General features: G+C 39.9%; 2 protein-coding genes and 3 long non-coding RNA genes across 5 annotated transcripts; 4 read left to right on the forward strand and 1 right to left on the reverse strand.

Moving 5' to 3' along the window:
• The first annotated feature begins 6,979 nt into the window (after positions 1–6,979).
• On the forward strand, positions 6,980–9,199 carry LOC133713613 (uncharacterized). Its single transcript, XR_009848152.1, has 3 exons — positions 6,980–7,284; positions 7,724–7,821; positions 8,863–9,199. It is a non-coding gene; the product is annotated as an uncharacterized LOC133713613 (long non-coding RNA).
• Positions 9,200–9,688: 489 nt separating this feature from the next.
• Positions 9,689–10,168, reverse strand: LOC133714573 (probable calcium-binding protein CML23). The gene has a single exon (XM_062140710.1). It carries the CDS (start codon positions 10,166–10,168, stop codon positions 9,689–9,691), a length of 480 nt encoding a protein of 159 aa, XP_061996694.1.
• A 1,195-nt stretch (positions 10,169–11,363) lies between these two features.
• LOC133718561 (uncharacterized) lies at positions 11,364–14,099 on the forward strand. Its single transcript, XR_009850366.1, has 3 exons — positions 11,364–11,850; positions 12,524–12,599; positions 13,636–14,099. It is a non-coding gene; the product is annotated as an uncharacterized LOC133718561 (long non-coding RNA).
• Positions 14,100–18,643: 4,544 nt separating this feature from the next.
• On the forward strand, positions 18,644–21,166 carry LOC133718620 (uncharacterized). Its single transcript, XR_009850419.1, has 3 exons — positions 18,644–19,130; positions 19,804–19,879; positions 20,916–21,166. It is a non-coding gene; the product is annotated as an uncharacterized LOC133718620 (long non-coding RNA).
• A 1,052-nt stretch (positions 21,167–22,218) lies between these two features.
• Positions 22,219–23,229, forward strand: LOC133716381 (NAC domain containing protein 52-like). The gene has a single exon (XM_062143092.1). It carries the CDS (start codon positions 22,219–22,221, stop codon positions 23,227–23,229), a length of 1,011 nt encoding a protein of 336 aa, XP_061999076.1.
• Positions 23,230–25,862: the final 2,633 nt, after the last annotated feature.

The raw sequence follows: 25,862 nt of genomic DNA on the forward strand, positions 1-25,862 counted from the left end.
ATATCAGTAAACGCATCAGGCATCGAATTTGCTGCGTTCTGAAGATCGATTATTCTTTTCACTTCACTTTTACTTTGTGAGGTGCGGGGATCAAAATGAGACAGAGTGGGGACAAACCACGACAATTCCTGTCGTTCCCTTGGAAAATCCTTTTTCCTATCTCCTCCTAACGACCGGAAGACTGTCTCATCAAAGTGACAATCCGCAAATCTAGCGGTAAAGAGATCGCCTGTCAAGGGTTCCAAGTAGCAGATAATTGTTGGGGATTCGTATCCAACATAAATACTTAATCGTCTCTGAGGACCCATTTTGATGCACTGTGGGGGCGCAATAGGCACATATATTGCGCAACCAAATATGCGTAAGTGTGAAATGTCAGGCTCATATCCAGTTACCAACTGGTACGTAGAAAATGGTTGGCTAGTAGTGGGTCTGAAACGAATAATTAAAGCTGCGTGTAATATTGCATAACCTCATGCAGATATAGGCAGGTTGGTGCGCATAACCAATGCCCTAGCCACCATCTGTAGCCTTTTGATGGTGGATTCTGCGAGACCATTTTGTGTATGCACATGGGGTACAGGATGCTCTACATCGATCCCAATAGACATGCAATATTCATCAAATGCTTTTGATGTAAACTCTCCAGCATTATCAAGCCTTATAGACTTGATAAGATGATCAGGGTGGTGAGTCCTTAAACGTATAATCTGTGCTAGGAGTTTTGCAAATGCAGCATTTCTTGTGGACAATAAAACGACATGTGACCAGTATGTCGAAGCATCCACCAGAACCATAAAGTACTTAAATGGTCCGCATTCTGGATGGATAGGTCCACAGATATCTCCTTGTATCCTTTGTAAGAATGGAATGTCTTGTTTTGTGTCTTTAGCATAGGAAGGTCTCGATCTTGTTTTTGCTAAAGAGCAGGCTTTGTAAAACGAGTTATGTGCCTTTGAAATAGTCAATGAGGCATAATGAGAGGGAGGTAGTGCTTCTGGTGCTTCAGAAGGCAATGGCTGCATTTGAGCAGTACTAGGACCAACACCTTGCAGTGTGGCGGATTTTTCTCCCATTTTATTTTTCACTCAAAAGAAGGGATGTCCATATGAGTTCTTTAAAATACAGATCATCATGTCACGACCGGGGTGCCCTAGGCGGTCATGCCAAAGCCTGTATGAGTCAGTGTCCCACATTTCATTGTTGGTGACAGCATAGGATTCAATGATCCGAATCGTAGTGAGGTACAGTCTACTAGATTGACTCATAAGTTTCTCTAAAATGCGTTTCCTTCCACATTCATTAGAGGTAATATAAAGGTATTCAGTTCCATTCTCACAATGTGTTTCTACATGATAATCGTTGGCACGAATATCTTTGAAAATTAACAAGGTTCGATTAGCTCTTGGTGCATATAGAGCGTCTGTGACATTAAATATATCTCATATTCTTTAGAGTATTTCTATTTTAGGTAGAATGATAATCTTTTCATTTAAATAATTTTTTTTCTTTTGCTAGATGTATTGCTTTACATCTTTATAGTGCTATTTCGAACCATGTAAATATGTGTAGTAAATAAAAGTCGAACGAATTCATTGCTTCAGAATAAGATCCGAAATTTATTAACAAGCCAACGGTACTCAAATCAAGGTTTTGTTCAGAAATCTAATTTATCAACTCTTTCCTGTTTGACTGAAGGGTTCATCGGTGCCCTTTGCACCTTGTTTCCATGACCACTAGGGCCAACACCACCATCTCTGCGACATACATTGGGAGGGCCTCCACGGCCCATACCACGACCCCCACGTCCCTTGCCACGTGGTGCATTGTTGCCACGTGCGTAGGGATCAGCACGTCCAAACCCCTATGCATTGGGGTTCTTTCCACCTTTCATTTTTCCATAATTAGCCTCGGAAATTTTCTTCGTCCCAGTGGGCCTGGCATTGTTGTTCAAGAGAACCTCATTATGCCTCTCAGCCACTTGCAGTAGGTTGATCAGCCTATTGAAGGTTGTGATTCGTATGTTGTCATACTCTAGCCTATACTGGTTCGCTAGTATAAGTGCTGAAGTAGGAAAAGTGGAAAGAGTTTTCTGGATCATATCATCTTCTGTGAGTTCCTTTCCACAGAAATTTAGACGTGCTTTTAGGCGCAACATGTCCTTGTTAAAGTCATTGACCCTTTTGTAGTCCAGCAAGCGGATTTCATTCCACTGAACGGTCAGTTCTTAGAGCAAAGTATCGTGAATGTTCCCAAAATGTCCCTTAAGGGCATCCCACAGTTCTTTGGGTGTCTTTAACTGAAGGTACTCCCAGCGTAGGCTAGGATCAATATGTTGCCTCAGAAACATTAAGGAATTTGCTTTCACCTTATTAGATGGTTCATCATCTTTGGGGTCGGTAATGGTGGCAGTGTAGTCTTTTGCCACAAAGGCAGTTTCCACATCCGAAACCCAACGATGGTACTTAAGTCCTTCTGAGTCCAAGATGTCAAATTCAGGTTGAGTTGGATCAGCCATTTGATTTCGAGAAAATAAAACAATCCTAGCGCAAGCGCGTGTTGATGCAGGCGTGCGTAGCGATGTTTTTGGGCTTGAGAAAAACTGGGCCGCTTCCTCTCTTTTTCAGCAATGGGCCACGGGGCCTTGTTTTTTTTCTTTTCTTTTTTTTTTCGTGGCCTGCTTTTTTCTTATTTTTTTCTTTCTGGGCCTCAGGGCCTGTTTCTCTTTTTTTCTTTGCTTTTTTTTCTGGGCTGCAGGCCTGCTGCTTTTTTTTTTTTAATTGGGCCGGCTCTTTTCTTTGGGCCGGGTCAGCTCTTTTTTGTTTTCTCTTTTTTTTTTTCTCTCTTCTTTTTTTTTTTCTTCTTCTTTTCTTTCTTCTCTCTCATCCGCGTCTTCTTCTTCCTTCTGGGGTTTTTTTTTCGTCGTCTGACTCGCTGACGAGGGGTCTGGCCGCCGGCGTTCAAGTGGCTGGGCTACGGTGGTGGGCAGGCGGGCCGGGTGGGCTGTTGTAGCAGCGATGGATGGGGCGCAGGCTGCTGGCGCTGGGACGCTGTGTGGCTAGGCTGGGGACGCGCACGGCTAGGCTGGGTTTCGCCTCAGTTGTGCAGGCGCTAGGGGCTGGTGATGTGGGCACGGGCTGTGCTGCTATTACTTTGGTGCTGCTGCGCGAGGCCGAGCAGCGAGGGATGGGGGGATGCGCGGCAGGGGAGAGAAGGAATTTTTCACTTTTACCTTTCTTACTATTACTGTTACTGTAAGTAAATATATATATATATATATATATATATATATATATATATATATATATATCTATACAATTATTAAGAGAAGAGGCTTTGTTAGTCAAAATCTAAAATTTTGACAGAATTGACCCTACAAAATTAATAAACTTTGAGAATGAATTAAATCACAAAGATAATTGAGACATTTATAAAATGTATTTTTATTAAAAAAAATTTAAAAAAATACTGTTTGGCTCCAATTTTGCTGCAGCTGGTCAACAGTCTCTTTTCTTGCGCGGGCGTGCCAGCACCGTCGGGTGCGGTCGTCGGGGGTGTCCCTTGACCTGACTTCTATCAAGCGATTGTAGACGAGGAGAGCACCAACCTCGTCGTGGGATTCTTTGTGCCTCGTGGTGAGGACTTTGCTGAAGTTTCTTCTTGTTCACAAGTCGATACTCAATATTGCAGATTGAGCAGAGCGAAATCACCGGGAAGTATTGAGATCTTGCTAAAGCGTGACTTTAGCTTGGCTGGGTTGCTAGGGCGTTACCCTTGCTTGGCTGGTTTTGTAACCGTTGTGGTCGCAGCACTACCGTCGGTTCCCGAGGAGACTAGGACCGAAGCACGTTGACAGAGGGTTTGGTGGCACTGAAAGTCGGCTTCTGAGAAGACTAGGACTAGGAGTGTGATCACCGGTAAGAGAAAGAGAAAGAGAGGAGTTGCTCTTAGAGAGGTTTGCTCTAGAGAGAACTTAGATCATCTTAGAGATGTTTTGATGTTGTGAATGTCTGTTGGTGTCGGTGTTTGGTCGTGGTACTACAATCGGCTCTCGAGGAGACTAGGACCGAAGTACGTTGACAGAGGGTTTGGCGGCACTGAAAGTCGGCTTCTGAGAAGACTAGGACTAGGAGTGTGATCACCGGTAAGAGAAAGAGAAGGAAAGGAGTTGCTCTTAGAGAGGTTGCTCTAGAGAGAACTTAGATCATCTTAGAGATGTTTTGATGAATTGAATGTGTGTTTTAGAATGAGAGGAGAAGGTGTTTATATAGGGAAGAAAAAGAAGAGTGAAATGATGAGTGGAAGAAAAATAATGAGAGTGGAGTATGAAAGTGATTTGTAAAATATGGAAAAGATAGAGAAATGATGAAATGAAAGCAAAGCATGAAGGTGTAGAAACATGGAAGTGATGATGATCTATTAAAGAGATTGTCTTGAAAAATATATCCAAGGAAAAGAAGAAAAGCATCTAGCTTTCTTCATGTGGGTAGGAAACATGAACATGTGAATATTGAGCTGATTTTAGGTCAGTTTCTGCCCCTTTATTCCTTCAATTATTTCTCCAACAAGACTTCAGAATGAGCCTTCGACTTCTTCATAAAAAATGTTCCACTATGAGTGTAGATCAGCCTGACAAATTTTCAGAGCTTTATTCCATGCGGTTGGGCTGGAAATGCTGCTGGACCTCTTACAGGTCCAGTTTTCCAGTTTTGCTTCTGCAAAAGATTGGACTGATTGTTTGAAGGCCTTCCACTCAAAAATATCTCTAGCACTCTTCATAAGAAATGATCCTTGGGCTGTCTAGAATGGATCTGCAGAGTTTCAGCTCATTTCAAGTTCATTTGGTCAGGCGGCCGCCCCTCCTTCCTTGTTTAGCTCGGTTTCTCCTAGCCGAAGTAGGAAAATGTGCAAAAGTTAACTTTTCATGCTTCCATAGTAGGCTTTATTTAGCCTCTAAATATATATTTCGAGCTCGTCGACAATATATAGCTTGCGCCACTGACATTGGCTCAATTTCTCCAACACATGCCTTCTCAGGCCAAAATGTTCATTTTGGGTCCAAACAAATACCCACAACCCCACTTTTTTCTCTCCCATTTTCTTTTCTCTGCAATAACCAACTCTTTTTTTTTTTTTCTGAATAATAATAATAATAATTTGCACATGCAGAGCATGTGTGGATAAATGCTAGTATATCTTATATAATTAAGCCAATTCTTGAGGGAATGGTTAAATTTTTGAACTACCATATATGCCCTCACATAATATAGGTATTAATAAATAAATTATTTCTAGATGAGGATGAGATAGTTAATTGACTATATCATATTTCAAAAAATTGCAATACCTCCCACGAAAAAAAGAGAAATTTCCCTAAATCTTATATAATTAAGCCAATTCTTGAGGGAATGGTTAAATTTTTGAACTACCATATATGCCCTCACATAATATAGGTATTAATAAATAAATTATTTCTAGATGAGGATGAGATAGTTAATTGACTATATCATATTTCAAAAAATTGCAATACCTCCCACGAAAAAAAGAGAAATTTCCCTAAAATCAGGAAAGATAACTTTTTTTTAATTTAAAAAAATTAAAATAAAAGCCAATTGACATGTGCGAAGCACATGTTAAGTGGCTAGTATTAATTAAGCAAATATTGCTTAAGGTTAAATTTTTTAAGACGCTCAAATTGCCCCTCCTAATATATATATAACTCTATGGCAAATGGATTAAATAAAAGAAGGGCAAAATTATACCTATGCAGCGGAAAAGAAGAGGATAAACACGGGTTACTCCCAAGCGTGGTTGAACACCGGAGAAACTGCAATACTATCCACCTCATCTTCCTCCTACAAAACCTAATTATCAGTATCAATTGTTTGGAGCGCAGAGAATATCAAAATCGACTCAAAGATTGCAGATTCACCTAATTGTCATTGGGTAATTTTGAGATTTTGTTTTCCAGTGATTTGGGTGTTTCATGAGGTCTCCTTGATTTATGTAGGTCTCTGTGAAGATATAAGATGGTTGCCATTTGGATGGTCTCTGGACCGGGTCAGTGAAGAAGGAAAACACAGACACAGGTGTGTTTATTGCTTTGAGTCTTAAATGTGTTCAATATTGCGTGTAATTGTGTTTTGGTTGCTTTTCGGGTGAAGGTATTGTATTGTTCTCTTCTTATGTTTATTTCCATTCATTGAAGTGCAGATGCAGCACTTTGGCACATTTTGATGATTCTTGATACAAATGATAATCTATAAGTGGTAACGCCATTTTGTTCAGTTACTTGCTTAGTTTGATGCGCATTAGAAACCTGTGCTTACAAGGCATCTTCTTGGCTTCACCGCAGACTTTGAAGCTTTCCAAGCATACACGTACTGCACTCCATTCCTTCGTCGGTGACGACTATCACCCTCGGCATGCCTTCTATGGATGCCTATGATGACCATCGCCACGGTAGGCTGATCAGTGAATACAAAATAATTAAAAGCTAGGATAAATTAGATAATGTCGATGAAGATGTTAATAATAATAATAATAGAAGAAAATTTTTAAAATCTTAATGAAACGTATCTTCCGTTACAATGTGGGTCGAATTACAGACTCAAAATGTAACCCTATGGGGGGTGTATTCAATCAGGAGTCTATTGGATTGTTTTGTATTTTAAAAGTCTTTTAAAATCCTGTGGTATTCAATTAAGATTTTAAAAAGTCCTTATAAATCTGGTGGTATTCAATTAAGATTTTAAAAAATTCTTCTAAATCTGGTGGTATTCAAAAGACCAACGATTTTGAAGGATTGTATTAATAACTGGATTGTGAAGGATTCTGAAGTGCTTGGTATAAATTCCAAACCCTATTAGAAATCCAGTCTGTATAGGTGAGATTTTGACGTCTTTTTCTCTCTCACTCTAAAGATGAAACCCGAGTAGAAGATGAACCGACAACGACATCCACCTTAGAGCGTCTCCAATTGATTGAAACTGGGAATTGATCATTTGGGTACTCCCATTTTCCTGACACGTAATCACATCAAGGCTCCAATCTCTGTCCGATTTGACGGCCTCTAGGAATTGGTCTCTGGTGATCTGATGCTGAGCGCTTCCTCATGGTGAAAAGAGTTCTCAAGCAAGCTTGTATCTTTACTTATCGAACACCGTGTGCCATAGCCGGGTTCTTCAACAAAAATTCAATTCTATTCAAGTTTTCGAGTTGGGTGGTAATCATGCACCGAGTTGCTCGAGAGTTCTCTATCAATGGAGGAATTGGATATTACAGGTATGGGCTTTTAACTCGAATTCATCATGTCAAAGTGGTATGAGCAAATTGAACGAAATGAAAGCAGAATTATCATTGATCATAAGTTATTCTTTTAATTCTTATATCTGGTGCATTCAACTTCGTTTGAAAAACTAGAACTTGATTACGTCCTCCAGGTTGATCTATTTGTTCCCTTTTTAGCTTTCTCAGATGAGTTGTAAGAGTTCTTTCTGTTCAAAATCCTCTATGTTAAGGGTGGTAATGTGAACTTGAATTATCCAGACTCATGTAATGCCCTAATGTGTGAGAGATTCAAGTTTTTGAGTGGCAGGAAAGGGGCATTGTTTTGGCGAGAGGTGTTGTGCTGGTTGTGTTTTGGGTGGTTAGGATGTAGAGGAACAAACGATACCATCTACCAATATGTATCATTGATTATCGTAATATATATGTTTTGCAGATGTGTTGTGGCTTATGCTTCAGATTTGATATTCTCTGGTGTAAGTTTGAATCCGTAGAAGAGGACATAAAACAAGTCTAAGTTAGTTTGGACCATGCGTAAGTCTTCTTTGTTATCTGTTTTTTATGTTCTTCTTACATTTTGAATAGTAATCACTATGGTCTGTGTTACTATGCCAATCTATTTCTGGTAGTCATCTGATATAAGAAACAAAATATGGCAAATATATCTGATGTCATTAAGATAAAGTATTGGTGGCTGGAGTGGTACCTATAAAAGTCACATACATGATTGTAAAATCACTAGATGCACGTATAACCAAATGAAGACTAGTTGTACAAAATAAATGATCATTAAGCTGGTTAAAACTTATATAGGAAGAAGTTATATGCATTTTAGCATAAAACAATAAAAATATGTTCAATAGAGACACTGTGCACTAGCACTGCTCTGTGCCTTTCAAAGGTTGTTTGTCATGTGTTTCTAACCAAGTCTGTAAACTTTGTTGTAATCTTCTTACAGTTAATATACTGATTTAGCCAATTATTGAGGGATCAGTTTGTTGTTAGTATTCTGCTCAGTGGTATTCCTGTAGCTCATAACTGTAGGCTTGTTATTTCAACTAAGGCTGCACCCTATCTATAGCTATATCTAGTTTCATCAGACAATGAAAGAGTCATATCACATGCATTTACCTTGTGTATATTGCAGCCTATTTCTTTCCATTAATCATTGTGCTTATATTTATAGTCCTCCATAGCATTAATTTGAGACATACTCGAACATATATATAGGTAATGATTCATCACCCTTGAGCTGACTTTGATACTAAACATGGAAACTGTGTTTCCTCCCTCTTGTTCTCCTTTTCTATATTTTGCTCCACCCTAATTTCCCTAGGTATCATATAATCACGAACTATCACTGTGTGTTCAATCTTACTGATTTACTGCATATACAATCACATTATGTATCTTCACAGAAGAAAGAGAAAAGTGTAATTTTTTTGAAACCATGATTTTGCATTGTTCAAACTTCAAATCATCAGTGTTTGGATTTACTGTTCTCCAAAATGTTAACATTAATTGTTTAACCAAGTCTATTATGGATCATTTCTGACCATCGTTTATTCATATTAGGGGGGAAGAATGGAGGAGGATTCACCAAATCCTCCAGTTTCATTGCGTGCCTGGATTTCTGCCCTGAAGACAGTGGCTTAGGAAGAATATAAAAGCAAGCCAATCTCATATTGGATTCTTCTACTTCTAAGCAGTGTGACAATGCTCGTAGCGTTTCCTGCATCAAGCCTTCTATCTCGTATCTATTTTGCCAATGACGGCACTAGCAAGTGGATCATTTCTTAGGTGGCTGTTGCAGAGTGGTCTCTAAGACTCTAACTGCTTTGATCTTACTGCCTACATACTTCTTCTGCAAAAAGTCTCCTACCCGTGTGAATTTAGCACATACATTATCTTATGTTGTGCTTAGGTTTCCTAAGTGCTGCTGAAAATCTTATCTATGCATATTTTGCTTATATTTGTTTGAAAGGCCATAGATTATGCCTGTTTATAATCGTTTTCTACTTCTTCTGATTGATAAGTGTATTAAGTACTTACAATGCCATCTTCAGATATATCAATTAGCTGGTAATCAATACGATTCACATAAGGAGCTTGCAATCAAGATAATAAACAAATAAATAACTACAACATAGCACAAAACAAAACAATCCATGCACTTATTAAAATCCACACAAATCTTTGCTAATACAATACATTAGAATCTGTTCAAATCTATATGGATTTAAAACAATCCGTAGATTCTGCAGAATCCATGAGAATCCACGGATTATAAAAAGTCACACAAAATCATTTAAAATCTAGATTGAATACACCCCCCTAAATCCCTATGAAAATACAAAATCCTAATTGAAATGGCTTTTGATGAAATTGATAGGTCAGGATTTTAAGAGCGGTTCATCATATTCTTGAACTCTTGAAAGTTAACGAAGCCATCTCCATCGGCGTCAAATTTGGTGATCATGGTGGCACATTTCCCGACGGAGCACTTCTGCCCTAAGCCTAAGCGGTTGAGCACCTCATGAAGTTCACTAGCCGAGATCAGGCCGTTCTTGTCAAGATCGAAGACATCGAAGGCGTCACGGATATCATTACGGATATCCTTGCTTGACGCAGATCCATTCATGAGTTTTGTGAACTCCTCCAGGTCGATGTGGCCGTCGCCGTCCTTGTCGAACTCGGACATCACAGCCTGCACTCCCTCCGACTTCACCTCACACCCCAGCTCACACAAAACGTTCTTGAGCTCATCGGAAGAGATGAGTCCGTCACCATTCTCGTCGAACTTGTTGAAGACCTTCTGTACCTCTTCCATGGGTACCACCATGCCGCTGCCACTTCTTGAACTGCTGAAACTCGATGACATCGCTGAGAGAGAGTACAAATTTGATTTGGTTTCTTCTTGCTTGTTAGGAGTGTGTGAGGGTAGATATCCCACTGTTCCTATTTTTATAGGGCTTGATTTCAGTAATTGGTTCTGTTTGGGTTTCCTATAAGGAAAAGGGAACAGTTTCCTAATTCAAAATTAAAAGACTTTCTTGAAGGTAAATACTTTTTCTTGGTCGAAAAGAAAAAGGAAAGACGTTTTTCTTGACCTAAGAAGGCTCTGCAATTTAGGGATTCTCTCTCCAAAAAAGTATTTGATTACAACACAAACCCTTTCGGGATTCAGCATACTTTGTGCCATTGGATTGCGCTGTGATTCTTCCACCCTTCTAAAGCAAAGTGGTAATCTCTATTCAAGATTTTTGACCCTTATTTTACAGATGAATATTACTAGTATGAGCGAGTAGTATCATGGCTGTAGTTCGTGTAAGATTTTTGATGAATCTTATACCTGATTCTTTTTGTTTTATTCTTTCTTTATGTTTTCATTTGGGATTGTCCCTATCGACCACTTGGCTGTCCTCAAAACTAGCTACTTTATTATAAAAGATATCAGGACTGTAATTTTAACCTTACGAGGATACATATTCCAATCTTTTAAGTCCAAACTTTTTGTTGACTTCCCTGTATTTCGTAGTCTTATTTCATCAGATACTTGGATTTACAATGCTCAGGAGCAACCTACTGCATCAGTTTTTCATAGCAAACATTGGAAACTTAACTCAAAAGATTGATGATGCTGAAACAGAACCTATGCTAGATGGTGTGTACGTGGTGTAATAACCGGTTTTTCTTTTAACCAAAACAGTTGGTGGCAAACACCTTTGTTAAAAGGAAGGGTGTTCCTTGATTCAAGGCCGGTGTCTTAATCATCATTCATGATTATGCATAATTGAATAATCATTCAATCATACCAGACAACTCTCTCTCACTCTCTCTGTCTCACGTCCGAAAACCATCCAAGAAACAGAGCAATCTTCATCAACTCATCTCTCCCTCCACCGACCACCAATCAAGACCAGACCAGTTCCTATAGTTCCACCTCGTTCTTGCGCAGCTACCAGTGGCAACCTTGCACCGCAACACGGCCGGCAGTGGCGGCGGAGGACACGGTTCCGTTTTGAGCTCGATTTGGTTCTATCTCGATATCTTGAGCTACAGGCCGCTAATTCTCTTGATTCTTGTCTCATTGGATTCGCCTCAACTTTCTGAACAAGCACCAAGAAGGACCAGACCTGGGTAGAACGATTTCACGTTCATCGGAGCTCGACTGGTTTAGATCGACAAACAACCCTTCGATCCGTGTATCTCGAGTTACAGACCACCTCTTTATGTGATTCTTGGCTTAGTGAGTTCGTCTTGAAGTTCTGAACAACTCTCCAGAAGGAATAGAAGCGTTTCGTTGAAGTTTTTACGTCGAAACTCAAGCTCGCCGGATTCTGGAATTTTTCCGACCACCGAAGCTTTCGATCGGTATATCTCGAGCTACAGACCATATTTTTCTGTGATTCTTGAACCAATGAGTTCACCTTGAGTTTCTTAACAACTCTCTAGAAGGGATCAAAGCCTGAAATTGAAGTTTTGACGTCGAAATCAAGCCTTGCCGGATTCTGCAAATTTCGCCGGATTCTGGAAATTTTCCGGCCACCTCGACTGTTTTAGGTAATTTCAACCACTTCCGGTTATTTTCAGCTTACATGGTAGTTATGAAAGTTGTTAAGCATGATGAGAGGAAGAGGAGCAGCCCGGCCCCGACACCATTGGCGGTGGTCGGCGGCGGCTCTGCCACTAATTCCGGCGGCCCTTTCCGGCCACCTCCGGGGGTCAAAAATATAGTTTCTGTGCATTTTTAGATTCTATATTTCAATACGATCATCTTGATATATTATATGCAATTTTTGGATATCGTATGATTAAGTTATGAATTTTTAAGTTTCGATCGATTTCGATCGTTAGATTTGTGATATGTGAAGTTAGGACCGTCAGATGGACTTGTAGTTTTGATATGATGATCTTATGACTGTCCCAGTGACTTTGTGTGGTCATGGGCGAAGATCCGACCGTTGGATCTTCGTATAAATGCAAAACAGTGATTAGGGAGGCGATTCGTGAGAATCCGTCCGTCGGATTTTCGTATAAAATTGTGAAGATGTTAGTAAGGACGATTCAGGAAGATCAGACCGTTGGATCTTCGTGATGATTTTTGGAGGGTGATCCTAAGGGCGATCCGTGAGGATCCGACCGTTGGATCATCATTTAATTTCGATCCGACCGTTGGATTGTCGTTTGAATATGTTTTTGAGTTATTGGCTAAGTTAAGGTCATGTGTGATTAGGTGATTGACGGTCTCCCTTGGGTGAGCGATTTCGGTGTGTATTGTGTTAAACTGAAGACGCAGCGGGAATATCGAGGTGAGTAAAATCGCACATGGTTCCTTCATGAACCGAAATTTAGTGATTTATATTGAATTATAAAGGTGTGGAAAATTGTTTTAAGAAAATAAAGATTTGTTTTGAAATAATATGAACTTGATCGACTACGGTTCATAAGGCTACTACTCACAGGTAAGGAAAATGAATTTAAGTATAAAAATGAATTTCTTGTTTTTATTGCATGTGAACTACAGATGGTATTAGTAGTCACTCTTGTGTAGGTGATTACGTATATATATATATATATATATTTACGTGAAATATATATTGAAAGTTATGACATTGTGTGATGTATTGAGTTGTTCGTGATAAAGAGTAGTTGAGTAAAGTGCGATAGTTGAAATGTGTAGACGAATTATATGTTAGTGTCAAGTGTTCTCATCGTGTGTCGATGATGGTGTCAAGTATTCTCATCGTGTGTCGATGATTGTGGCAAGTGTTCTCATCGTGTGTCGATGAAAGTGCCCAGTATTTTCATCGTGTGTCGATGATTGTGGCAAGTGTTCTCATCGTGTGTCGATGAAAGTGCCAAGTATTTTCATCGTGTGTCGATGATTGTGGCAAGTGTTTTCATCGTGCGTCGATGATAGTGGCAGGTGTCTTCATCGTGTGTCGATGATTATGACACGTATTATCGTAAGATTGAACCTTGGCCAAGGTGACAGGTTACGATTCAGTTAGAGCTCTAGTCTGTCTGCCATCATACTGTTTGAGGGATAACCTCAAGTTTTTATGTGTCTTTGAGTATGACATGCTGCGTGGAGGGGTTTTTATAACTATCATATACCCTTGAGTATATACTGGAAAGGGAAAGTTTAGTTGTTTGGATGGTCATGGTGAGATGTGAGTTGATTGATGTTTGAAGTGACGTTGTGCACTTCAATTTTTATACTAAGAATCACTTAAATTGATTTGTTCTTTAAAGTCGTGCAATTCCTTGTTTACTCATACGGGCTGTCAAAAGCTTACCGGGTTTGTGTTGTTGCAATCCCGGTACACTATTCAAATTGTGTAGCGGGTAATCCTACAGGTCAAGAGAATCAGGACGGAGATCGAGCTGCGTAGAGTAGCTGCAATTGTGTCAATCTGAATTGCTTTGTGAGCCGGTGAGGTGTGTTATGCTCATTTAGAGCTTTACAATATTTCTTGTGAGAGTGAATTGTAATAATGAACTCGAGGTTTCGAAATTTGAAGTTTGTGTATCGTGTGGTGAGGTTGTTTTGAGAAAAAAATTCAGAACGTTTATTTGATTAAGTGGTTTAATTCATGTTTCGGATTTGAACTTATTATTCAAAATTCGGGGCGTGACAGTTTGGTATCAGAGCGTAAGGTGCATATTCGGTGATGTGTCAATACTTTCCGAGTGATGGCCCGTCTGCAGCGGATCCCCATCGTGTGCTCTTCGGTATTGGCTAAGTCATTGGGTATGCGTGAGTGTTGAGAGTTGTTTAGGCCGCTAGGTCGTTTTAGGAACGTGAATACCTTCCCTGTAGTATCGACTTGGTTAATATGGACTTGTATTGACTTATACTGCGTTTTAAGTGTTATACGTGTATTAGCCAAGCATACTATACTTCATAGGGATGGATATTCGAAAGGGGTAGTACTTAGAACCGTAGAGTTGTCTTCTAAGTTCGTATTAGAATAAGTTTAGTTTCCGCAGGTTGTAATCTTCGAGGAATAGAGACCTCTAGATTTAACTCTGATGAGTCGGTGAGATTTGTTTTATGGAAGTGAGGTCCTTTTGGATGTTGAAGTGTTTGGTTGAAGGCATGATGTTAACCTATGCACGTACCTAGTGTGGATACGAGTATGAATTGTTATAAATTTTGTCTTCTTAAGTTGGACGTACAGATGTTTGGATGGGATGTACGTATCAAGGATTAAATATCTTGTTTTGTAATGAGATGTCCTTGTGGAGTTTGTTAGTAGGGTTGAGGTTAGGGAAGAAATTATTGTGGTTACTTCTTCCTTGTGCTTGTAAGTTGTTAAGCAGGGTTTAAGGTGCGAGACAAGAGTTTTATTTTGTGCTCGATGGTTAGAGATGAGAGACCATTGTTTTGGGTTGTCGTTGAGTACTATAATTCCTTCAGAATCAGGATTGTTGGTAGAATTGGAATTAGTAGTAGTTTTGGTGATTCGGAATTTGAATTGAGTTCGCGAGATGTGTCTTATATACGTGGTTGATGTTGCTTGCATCATTTTGGAACGATACGTTACGATTCACAAGGAAAACTGGATTTGAAGTTTATTCATTTGAACACCATGGGTTGATGACCTGACCGTGACTTGTGAATATAGTTTTGTTCAAGTGAATGAAATTGAATTTTGTGTGCCTTTGGTGATTGATTTTAGGTGATATAGTTAAACGCAATTTCGGATATTGATTTTAGTGACTTTGTTAGGTATCCATAGTGGTTCAAGTGAATTACTATGTGATATGGAGTTTGATTCGATTTCTGAATCGCTAAATGTTAGGGATTGAATTGTGGTGAGTTTTTGTTGAAGCAATTGATAGATGGAATTATCGAGATTCTATAAGAGTAACTCTAAAGACGTGGGTTTTTCCTAGCTAACTCAGGATGTGTTTAGCTTTATAAATCCCTAATCCTATCGATGAAATTGTTTGTGTTTGGTTTGACTCAGAGGATACTAGCTAGACCTCGATGCGACTTAATTGATTGTTGGATTCTTTTTAAGTGATTGTTTTTATTGCATCATTATGAAAGATGTGTGCAGTAGAGTTGTTTATGGTTTTGAAAATAGTATTGGGTGACCAAGGTTCGATCCTTGGTGTTGTTGTTGGTTAAACAAAAAGAAAAGAAAACATGCACACCATCTTATTGATTTAATATTACAAAAAGGAAATTGGAACTACGCTATACTAAGCCTAATCAGTAGCTCCGGATGGGTTGAGGCTGAGCTCAAGAGAAACTGGAGATCCACGGTTGTAACCGCCTGAGCCACCGAAATAGTAATCATATGCGCTACCTTCCTCGGAAGTAGTCTTCGGGTTACCATAGACGTCCTCGCCGTGCACGGGGAACAGAGGAAGAGTTTCAAACTCCTGGCAAACTCCTCCTGGTTGTTCCATGGAAGATTGTCCTCCTGTTGTGCCAAAAGAGTTGTACTGGTATTAGTATTGAAGGGTGAGGAAAATTATGAAACAAAATTTAAGTAAATAAATCCTTCATTACCAGTAGAAGCAGTGGAACCAAAATTGAGATCAATGGATCCACCAGCACCAGTAGAACTAGTGGACCCAAAATTGATGTCAATGGATCCACCAGCTGGCCCAAAATTGATGTCGATGGATCCACCAGCACCAGTAGAACCAGTGGACCCAAAATTGAGATCAATAGATCCACCAGTACCAGGAGAACTAGTTCCCATGGGCACTTGAGTAGCCTGATTGCACCTCTTCATCTGCTTCTCTCGAGCCCTGACATTCTGGAACCAAAAATAAATATTCTTGCCCTCAACCTGTCCATACTGTTGCAGCTGGAGACAGATCTCGTGAATATGCTCTGTAGTTGGGGTCTTAACTCCCTTGTCGTAGTAAAGATCCTTGAGGATTCTTATTTGATCTGGAGTAGGAATCCACCTGGTACGGCTTCGCCAGAAATCCGTGTTGGCACTACTCCCGGCTGCTTGGTTGTTTCCTCCATCCTCGATTTGTTGCTGGGTTTGTAGCTCCATTAGTTGCAGAGTTCGTGGTTCCATGGTGATGAGTTGAGAGGAAGTGAAAATTGAAGAACGATGATGTTGAGAGTGGTGTTGGAGATCTGAACTTCTCAGATGAAAGAAGGGCTGAAGATCTGAGAGAGAAGGATTGAAGATTGGTGAGGGAAGGACTGGAAATTTGAGAAAAGAAAGGCTGAAGAGTTTGAGAGAGAAAGACTAAAACTCTGGAGAAATTTCTTTTCTTTGGTGTGAACAGTTTTTCTCCAGAATGCACCTATTTATAGAACAAGGTGATCAGATCTCCACCGTTGGATGGACGATTCCTGTGATTCATTCTACGCGTTGGATTAAAGTCGCCCTGAAACCCGGAAAAGTTGTTGGCGCGTGGAGAGCGTGTAAGGGGACCGAGGGAATCTCGAGGCGCTGTGGCAGACAGCTGTAGCCGAAAGCAGATTTGACTGCCGTAAATCACGGAAGGGATAAGCCGTGACACAAATGGGCCGTATTTGGGCCTGTCTCGGATCAAGGCATCACTGTAGCTGTGGGTGGAGGCCTGATGGGCCGAGTTTCAGAAACAGTTTTGGACATGATGGGCCGAGTTTCTGAAACAGTTTTGGATGAGTTGGGCCGGATTTCTGTAACAGTTTTGGATACGTTGGGCTGGGTTTCTGCAACAGTCTTGGATGTTTTGGGCCGAATTGTTGAAACAGTTGGTTTAAATAAAAAGATTGGTATGGATAATAACGTGAGCAGCCGTGCTCGAGTGGTTGAGTGTAAAGTTCGTGTACAAGAGGTCTGAGGTTCGAACCTCGCCTCTCGTTTATTTTTATTATGTTCGTTTATGACATAATAAGTATAAAATTTGTACACATTATATTAAGCACAGCTTGTGCTCCAGTGGTTGGGGACAAAGGTTTCGTGCAGCAGGTTGAGGTTTCGAACCTTGCCTCCCCCGTTATTTTATTTATGTCGCTTATGACATAATAAATATAACATGTGAGCATATATTAATGAAGGCAGCTCTTGCTTCAGTGGTTGGGAGCAAAACCTTCGTGTTCGAGGTCGGGAGTTCGAACCTTGCCTCCTACAAATTTTTTTGGATCTCGTATATGCTTGATATACGGACGCATATACGGTATGCACGGTATGCATACATATATACGGTTTGTACGGTATGCATACGTATATACGGTCTATACGGTATGCATACATATATACGGTCTATACGGTATGCATACATATATACGGTATACCTACGGTATGTACAATTTCATACCGTAGTCGAGCTGAAAGTTGGTGGGCCGATTGGTAGGCCCAAATAGTAAGCCCAATTGTTCGGCCTGAATGGTAGGCCCAAATGTTAAACCCAAATTGGTTCGGGCCGGTTCGAAATGTGGATGGTTCGGTTTCTTCGGCCCAATTGGCCAGCCCTAATGCTTAGCCCAAGGATTGAGCAAGCCCAAGTCATCATCACTGGGTGACATGTTTTATTGGCGTGCTTTTGAGAATGATTTGTTTTGAGTGATGCTAATTGAGTAGCGAAACGCTTTGTGGGAGTGTTTACTGTGCTTGTATGCCAGTACAGGATGACGATCTGTGTGAAAACAGCTATATGTGCAATGTCACGTGGTGATTTGAGTGTGGGTTGCTTGAGGCAATTGTTGTGTTGAAAATTTGAGAAATGATGCGGTGAAGGAATGTCATGTTGATGACTTAAGTGGGAATGAGGATTTCATCTGTGAATTCTTGTTGTGTGAGTTTACGTTTGTGATGAAAGGATTTAGTGGCCATAGGAATGTATTTTTATACAAAGGGCTGTGGCTTTGTAGATTACTACAGTTTTGGGAAAGATGGAGATTCGATGGTTAGGTTAACCGTAATCGAGAGCAATTAACTTGCACTTAAATTTCGGGACGAAATTTCTTTAAGGAGGGTAGATTGTAATAACCGGTTTTTCTTTTAACCAAAACAGTTGGTGGCAAACACCTTTGTTAAAAGGAAGGGTGTTCCTTGATTCAAGGCCGGTGTCTTAATCATCATTCATGATTATGCATAATTGAATAATCATTCAATCATACCAGACAACTCTCTCTCACTCTCTCTGTCTCACGTCCGAAAACCATCCAAGAAACAGAGCAATCTTCATCAACTCATCTCTCCCTCCACCGACCACCAATCAAGACCAGACCAGTTCCTATAGTTCCACCTCGTTCTTGCGCAGCTACCAGTGGCAACCTTGCACCGCAACACGGCCGGCAGTGGCGGCGGAGGACACGGTTCCGTTTTGAGCTCGATTTGGTTCTATCTCGATATCTTGAGCTACAGGCCGCTAATTCTCTTGATTCTTGTCTCATTGGATTCGCCTCAACTTTCTGAACAAGCACCAAGAAGGACCAGACCTGGGTAGAACGATTTCACGTTCATCGGAGCTCGACTGGTTTAGATCGACAAACAACCCTTCGATCCGTGTATCTCGAGTTACAGACCACCTCTTTATGTGATTCTTGGCTTAGTGAGTTCGTCTTGAAGTTCTGAACAACTCTCCAGAAGGAATAGAAGCGTTTCGTTGAAGTTTTTACGTCGAAACTCAAGCTCGCCGGATTCTGGAATTTTTCCGACCACCGAAGCTTTCGATCGGTATATCTCGAGCTACAGACCATATTTTTCTGTGATTCTTGAACCAATGAGTTCACCTTGAGTTTCTTAACAACTCTCTAGAAGGGATCAAAGCCTGAAATTGAAGTTTTGACGTCGAAATCAAGCCTTGCCGGATTCTGCAAATTTCGCCGGATTCTGGAAATTTTCCGGCCACCTCGACTGTTTTAGGTAATTTCAACCACTTCCGGTTATTTTCAGCTTACATGGTAGTTATGAAAGTTGTTAAGCATGATGAGAGGAAGAGGAGCAGCCCGGCCCCGACACCATTGGCGGTGGTCGGCGGCGGCTCTGCCACTAATTCCGGCGGCCCTTTCCGGCCACCTCCGGGGGTCAAAAATATAGTTTCTGTGCATTTTTAGATTCTATATTTCAATACGATCATCTTGATATATTATATGCAATTTTTGGATATCGTATGATTAAGTTATGAATTTTTAAGTTTCGATCGATTTCGATCGTTAGATTTGTGATATGTGAAGTTAGGACCGTCAGATGGACTTGTAGTTTTGATATGATGATCTTATGACTGTCCCAGTGACTTTGTGTGGTCATGGGCGAAGATCCGACCGTTGGATCTTCGTATAAATGCAAAACAGTGATTAGGGAGGCGATTCGTGAGAATCCGTCCGTCGGATTTTCGTATAAAATTGTGAAGATGTTAGTAAGGACGATTCAGGAAGATCAGACCGTTGGATCTTCGTGATGATTTTTGGAGGGTGATCCTAAGGGCGATCCGTGAGGATCCGACCGTTGGATCATCATTTAATTTCGATCCGACCGTTGGATTGTCGTTTGAATATGTTTTTGAGTTATTGGCTAAGTTAAGGTCATGTGTGATTAGGTGATTGACGGTCTCCCTTGGGTGAGCGATTTCGGTGTGTATTGTGTTAAACTGAAGACGCAGCGGGAATATCGAGGTGAGTAAAATCGCACATGGTTCCTTCATGAACCGAAATTTAGTGATTTATATTGAATTATAAAGGTGTGGAAAATTGTTTTAAGAAAATAAAGATTTGTTTTGAAATAATATGAACTTGATCGACTACGGTTCATAAGGCTACTACTCACAGGTAAGGAAAATGAATTTAAGTATAAAAATGAATTTCTTGTTTTTATTGCATGTGAACTACAGATGGTATTAGTAGTCACTCTTGTGTAGGTGATTACGTATATATATATATATATATATTTACGTGAAATATATATTGAAAGTTATGACATTGTGTGATGTATTGAGTTGTTCGTGATAAAGAGTAGTTGAGTAAAGTGCGATAGTTGAAATGTGTAGACGAATTATATGTTAGTGTCAAGTGTTCTCATCGTGTGTCGATGATGGTGTCAAGTATTCTCATCGTGTGTCGATGATTGTGGCAAGTGTTCTCATCGTGTGTCGATGAAAGTGCCCAGTATTTTCATCGTGTGTCGATGATTGTGGCAAGTGTTCTCATCGTGTGTCGATGAAAGTGCCAAGTATTTTCATCGTGTGTCGATGATTGTGGCAAGTGTTTTCATCGTGCGTCGATGATAGTGGCAGGTGTCTTCATCGTGTGTCGATGATTATGACACGTATTATCGTAAGATTGAACCTTGGCCAAGGTGACAGGTTACGATTCAGTTAGAGCTCTAGTCTGTCTGCCATCATACTGTTTGAGGGATAACCTCAAGTTTTTATGTGTCTTTGAGTATGACATGCTGCGTGGAGGGGTTTTTATAACTATCATATACCCTTGAGTATATACTGGAAAGGGAAAGTTTAGTTGTTTGGATGGTCATGGTGAGATGTGAGTTGATTGATGTTTGAAGTGACGTTGTGCACTTCAATTTTTATACTAAGAATCACTTAAATTGATTTGTTCTTTAAAGTCGTGCAATTCCTTGTTTACTCATACGGGCTGTCAAAAGCTTACCGGGTTTGTGTTGTTGCAATCCCGGTACACTATTCAAATTGTGTAGCGGGTAATCCTACAGGTCAAGAGAATCAGGACGGAGATCGAGCTGCGTAGAGTAGCTGCAATTGTGTCAATCTGAATTGCTTTGTGAGCCGGTGAGGTGTGTTATGCTCATTTAGAGCTTTACAATATTTCTTGTGAGAGTGAATTGTAATAATGAACTCGAGGTTTCGAAATTTGAAGTTTGTGTATCGTGTGGTGAGGTTGTTTTGAGAAAAAAATTCAGAACGTTTATTTGATTAAGTGGTTTAATTCATGTTTCGGATTTGAACTTATTATTCAAAATTCGGGGCGTGACACGTGGCCTATTTGGAATGTTGCATAGATGAGTTTTTGGGTTGTTTATGGACTTTTCTTCAGGTCGATTGATGAATTTATGTCTAGGATTAGTGTTTTGATAAATGCATGGTCTTCTAGTATTGAATATAGATTCATTATGTAGCCCTAGTTTTGTAGTTGTAGATGCAGCTGTAGTTGTTGACGCTGTGGCCCTAGTTTTGCCAGTAGCTACCATAGACCCTACACTGCTATAGATATATTCCATGGTTCACATGGCCATTAGATTCGTCATGAACTTGTGGAAGTGCTCCGAGGTAAGAAATAGCAGCTGCTTTTTTCTTGTGCCAGAGGTAACAGTAACTTACTGTATAAGTGATTTTGAAAAGAGGGAAATCATTACTGACCTAAAAAAACTTCATTACTTAATGATCTAGCCTTTCTCTCTCTTCTTCTTCTCAGTTTGCTTAATGAAGAAGGGTTTTTTTTTTTTTTTTTTTTCTTCTAAATATCAGTAAGTCGGTTCCGCTTGCTTTGTACGCAATCTCAGTTTCTATAAATCCATCCTCCCAAACCCTAGTCAGTAACATCGTAGGCTAAAGATCTAGCCCCTTTCTCTCTCTTCTTCTTCTCAGTTTGCTTAATGAAGAAGGGTTTTTTTTTTCCTTCTAAATATCAGTAAGTCGGTTCCGCTTGCTTTGTACGCAATCTCAGTTTCTATAAATTCATCCTCCCAAACACTAGTCAGTAACATCGTAGGCTAAAGATCTAGCATTTCTCTCTCTTCTTCTTCTCGCTCTCTCTCTCTCTCTCTCTCTAAGCCCTCTTCTATTCAACGAAGGCTTTCTAGGGTTTGAGGTACTCGCGCTCATCTTCTTCTTCAACGGCTCTGGCAACAAGATCCAGGCTTTAATTGGGTTCCTGCGAGTTAGTCTCTAAATCTCTAAAGTCGGTTCCCCTAGTAAGTTGGTTCTCGGACGCTTAGGGCAAAGCAATTCTTTTACCAGCAAAAGAATTAGGTCTTTTCATTCATGGAGGGTGGTGGTATGCTTCTTCCAGGCCAACGGTTTTGCCCCATGGAAGATGAGCTACTCATGTTCTACCTTAAGCCTAAGGTGAACGGGATGCAAGTGCCCGGCAACGAAGAAGTCATCTGCGAGATGGATCTTTACGGTGACCAAGATCCTTGGAAAATATGGGAAAGATTCGAAGCAAGAAGATCCAACGACTTGAGGAGGAACAAAGATCTCTACTTCTTCACCCAAAAGAAGAAGAAGACTGCAAGAAGCTCACGTGCAAGCAGAACAGTTGGGAGTGGCGGTACTTGGAGAGGCCTAAACGCAGCAAAGGAGATATATCTTCTTGATCAGAATCAGCAGCCAACATCTACTCTTCTTGGTTTCAAGAAAACCTACACCTACAAGAACAAGGGCTCTGTGCATCATGGTTGCTGGATCATGTATGAGTTTGAACTTGATAAGTCACAACTCCTGCACAAGAAACAAGTAGACAAGAATGAATACGTTCTTTGTTTACTTAGGAAGAATGATGCACTACCGGAAAAGAAGAGAAAAAGGCAAGAAAAAGAGGAGATGCTTGAAGATTATGTCGTGGACGACGATGGAGATAACATTGATCCTGAATGGGTTATTGAGGAGCCGAGAGAGAGACGACAACGTCTTCTACCATACACTGATCAAGAAGAGAATATGGGACTCCAACAATTCGAGGCTGATCAAGGAGAATCGCCCTTGGAGTTGGCTGAATTAGAAAAGTGGTTTGATGCAGAATTTTATGCTGAAAATGTTGCCTCGCTAGTTGATGACAATTCAGGACTGCAACAATTGGAATCTGAATCTCAACTAGGAGAAGAAAATCTGGAGCAGCAAATGGGAGCTGAAGCCAATGTGGATGGAGAGAACTTGAGTGACGCTATGCTTGGTGAAAACTGGCCTATGTCTTTTTTGGAAGATCTAATGATTGATGAGCAGCCAAATACCATGGAAGTAGGAGAGTGGAATGCCTGCTTATTCAGATTTTGAGCACTTTGCATTTTAGTTAACAGTTTTTCTCTTTTACATCGATATCTAAGAGAATCGATTCATGTATATTTCATGGGGTTAAGGCATTAAGTCCCCCCCATTGTATCTTCAACTAATAATATGGGTGTGAGGGCCAAACCCCCAGCTAGACTGGGTTCCAGGCCTCGTTAAAAAAATTTCTGTCTCCTTCACATGAAAATACAATATCTGACCAAAACATAGGCTGAGGATAAAACACGATGTGAAATTTGAGAATCTAGACTTTTAGAGCTAGTGAACCATGGATTCATTACCACTGTTCTGCAGTGTAAAATGGAATACAGTGGTAACTATCAATTTCATTTTAGATGCCATTGCTCATTAATTGAAAGCCGAATCGTGTTCCACAAATTTACTTGTTCTTATATCGATCATACAAATTACATATGTCTTAAACATCTTTCAACAGAAATTGGAAAAGCAAAGACATAAGAATGAAAGATTTTTGAGTAGCAAAGACTAAATTGCGGCCAATTCTCCAGACTCCAGAGGAACCACATAGGATGCAGCTGAGTAACTTTAACTTTCAAGCACAAAATAGAGCATGTAACTGATATCTGCTTGAATGCTCACATCAAGTATACTAGTAGAGTCATTTACTCCTTGATATCTCCCTGTATTTAGAAAGAGAATATTACTAAGGCCTGATAGAAGATTCATTTAAAAGCAAATACTGCTACATTTCAGAGTCCATGTTGCATTACATGAAGATAAAGTCAAAATATTGATAAATAAAAATCTGTATCAAACTATCAATACTCTTTCATTAAACACCTATTTTGTTAGCCATCAATATCACTTTAAGAATTCAAAGGCCATGCAAAACCGTCTCTAAATTGCATACGTGAGAGTCGGGAGATCATTGTATTGAGCGTGGAACTGGAGGAACTGTGTGAAGAAGGAAAGAATCTGGTTACTGGTTAGAAATTGGAACTGGAGGAACTTTGTGAAGAAAGGAAGAATCTGGTCAGAATTGCCCGTAGTGTAATTAAGCTGCTGTACTGGCACCAAGCCTCAGGACCAAGTCTACGATTGCTCGACCATTCTTATTGGATCCTCTTCTAGTTTGTGTTTTGGTTTTCGTCCCGACTACAGCAGCAGTAGGAGCACCTTCTGCAGCCTTTCCTTTGGCCGCTGCCTTTGCATCAGTAACTGCTATGTTTTCACTCTCTTTCAAGTTCATAGTAGGATTTTTAAAATGTGACAGATAGTTTGAAGAAAATTGGCAAGGAATGAATTACATTTATATAGGGTATGGCGAGAATACAGTTAATAGGTTAGTTTAATCCCATATATAGTGATGTGTTATACATCATAACATATGTATGTAGAGGAACAAGAGTTGTTGCGAAATGCTTACATTCTCCACTTTGGGAAAAATCATGAACCAAATATGTATGAAGGGTAAATATGATGTAATACACCATGCTTGTCTCATGTATAGATGCGGCACTTACTATGTTAGTACATTGGCTTCATTGACAAAAGCCACCACATGAGTTATGTAACCAGATAGTTAACCAAACCTAGTCGTAGACTTGTAGTAGTGGTACTAGCTACTTGTCACAGGACGTTCCTTTACCTTGGACTTTTAGAGTCATAAATCCATCCCGGTTAACAAGAGGATCAGGTTCATGATCACCACATAACTCATTCGTTACAGGTTTAATTCGATCGATCATATTGCAGACATGAAATTGGCAACTCTAATAGTCGATCGAAGTGTTCCAAGCCAAGCTAATACGATGAGGTGTCATGATCAAGATATCTTGGTCTGCGAAACCGTGGAGAACTCACCCATTAGTCCATTACAATTTACAAAAGTAGATTATAAATCGTAGCGTGCTTACTTTGACTTTAATACTCCACCTAATTACAATTAAGTCCACGCTATGGGACTCAACATAAAAAGCCAACACAATGATTTGGGGACTTGGCTTCTCTGCTATAATTTACTTTGCTATAATTTGCTTGGATTTCATCATAGCCGTCAGATATAGTTTTAAGGGCCAGCTGATGCCACATCAAGAAACATCAAGAAGTTTTAAGGGCCAGATTATGCACTTTTTTTTCTAGCAAATTATAGTTATAGCAGAGAAGCCAAATCCATGATTTGGACGGAAACATTTCATTCCACGTTGATTAGCGTGGAAACGTGAAGAGTCTAGATAATGAAAGACCGCTTCCTTCAAATCTTTGCAAATATTATACTTCCTTTTGAGTATGTCAAGTTCAAATCTTTGCAAATAATATTTGCTCTTTGTAAATCAATTTAACAATTGATGAAGATCGTATATTTAGAGGGGAGAAAAATAGTAAGTGCTTATCGTACATGGAAACTAATATTGTGGGATTGCATGATTAGTGGTACTTTATTTACGAGTTACGACATAGAATTCCTACATTATCAGTTATGGGTAAAGGGTTTTATACAAAAGACCATTTTCTGATATAGGCTTCCAAATGACTATAATGCAAGCCACACTGTTTCAATAATATGTGCACATATTGTAAATTTTTCCTATATATAGTCAAATAAGACAAGATTGAGAGAATGAATTTTCTGATATGTAATTACACCCATTCTGTGGTGT

Source organism: Rosa rugosa, chromosome 6 (genome assembly GCF_958449725.1).
Source record: "Rosa rugosa chromosome 6, drRosRugo1.1, whole genome shotgun sequence".
NCBI classification, from domain to species: Eukaryota; Viridiplantae; Streptophyta; class Magnoliopsida; order Rosales; family Rosaceae; genus Rosa; species Rosa rugosa.

What these genes read in the sequence shown, in the direction of transcription:
- LOC133714573 (XM_062140710.1), bottom strand. Translation starts at nt 10,168, where the DNA reads ATGTCATCGAGTTTCAGCAGTTCAAGAAGTGGCAGCGGCATGGTGGTA.
- LOC133716381 (XM_062143092.1), top strand. Translation starts at nt 22,219, where the DNA reads ATGGAGGGTGGTGGTATGCTTCTTCCAGGCCAACGGTTTTGCCCCATG.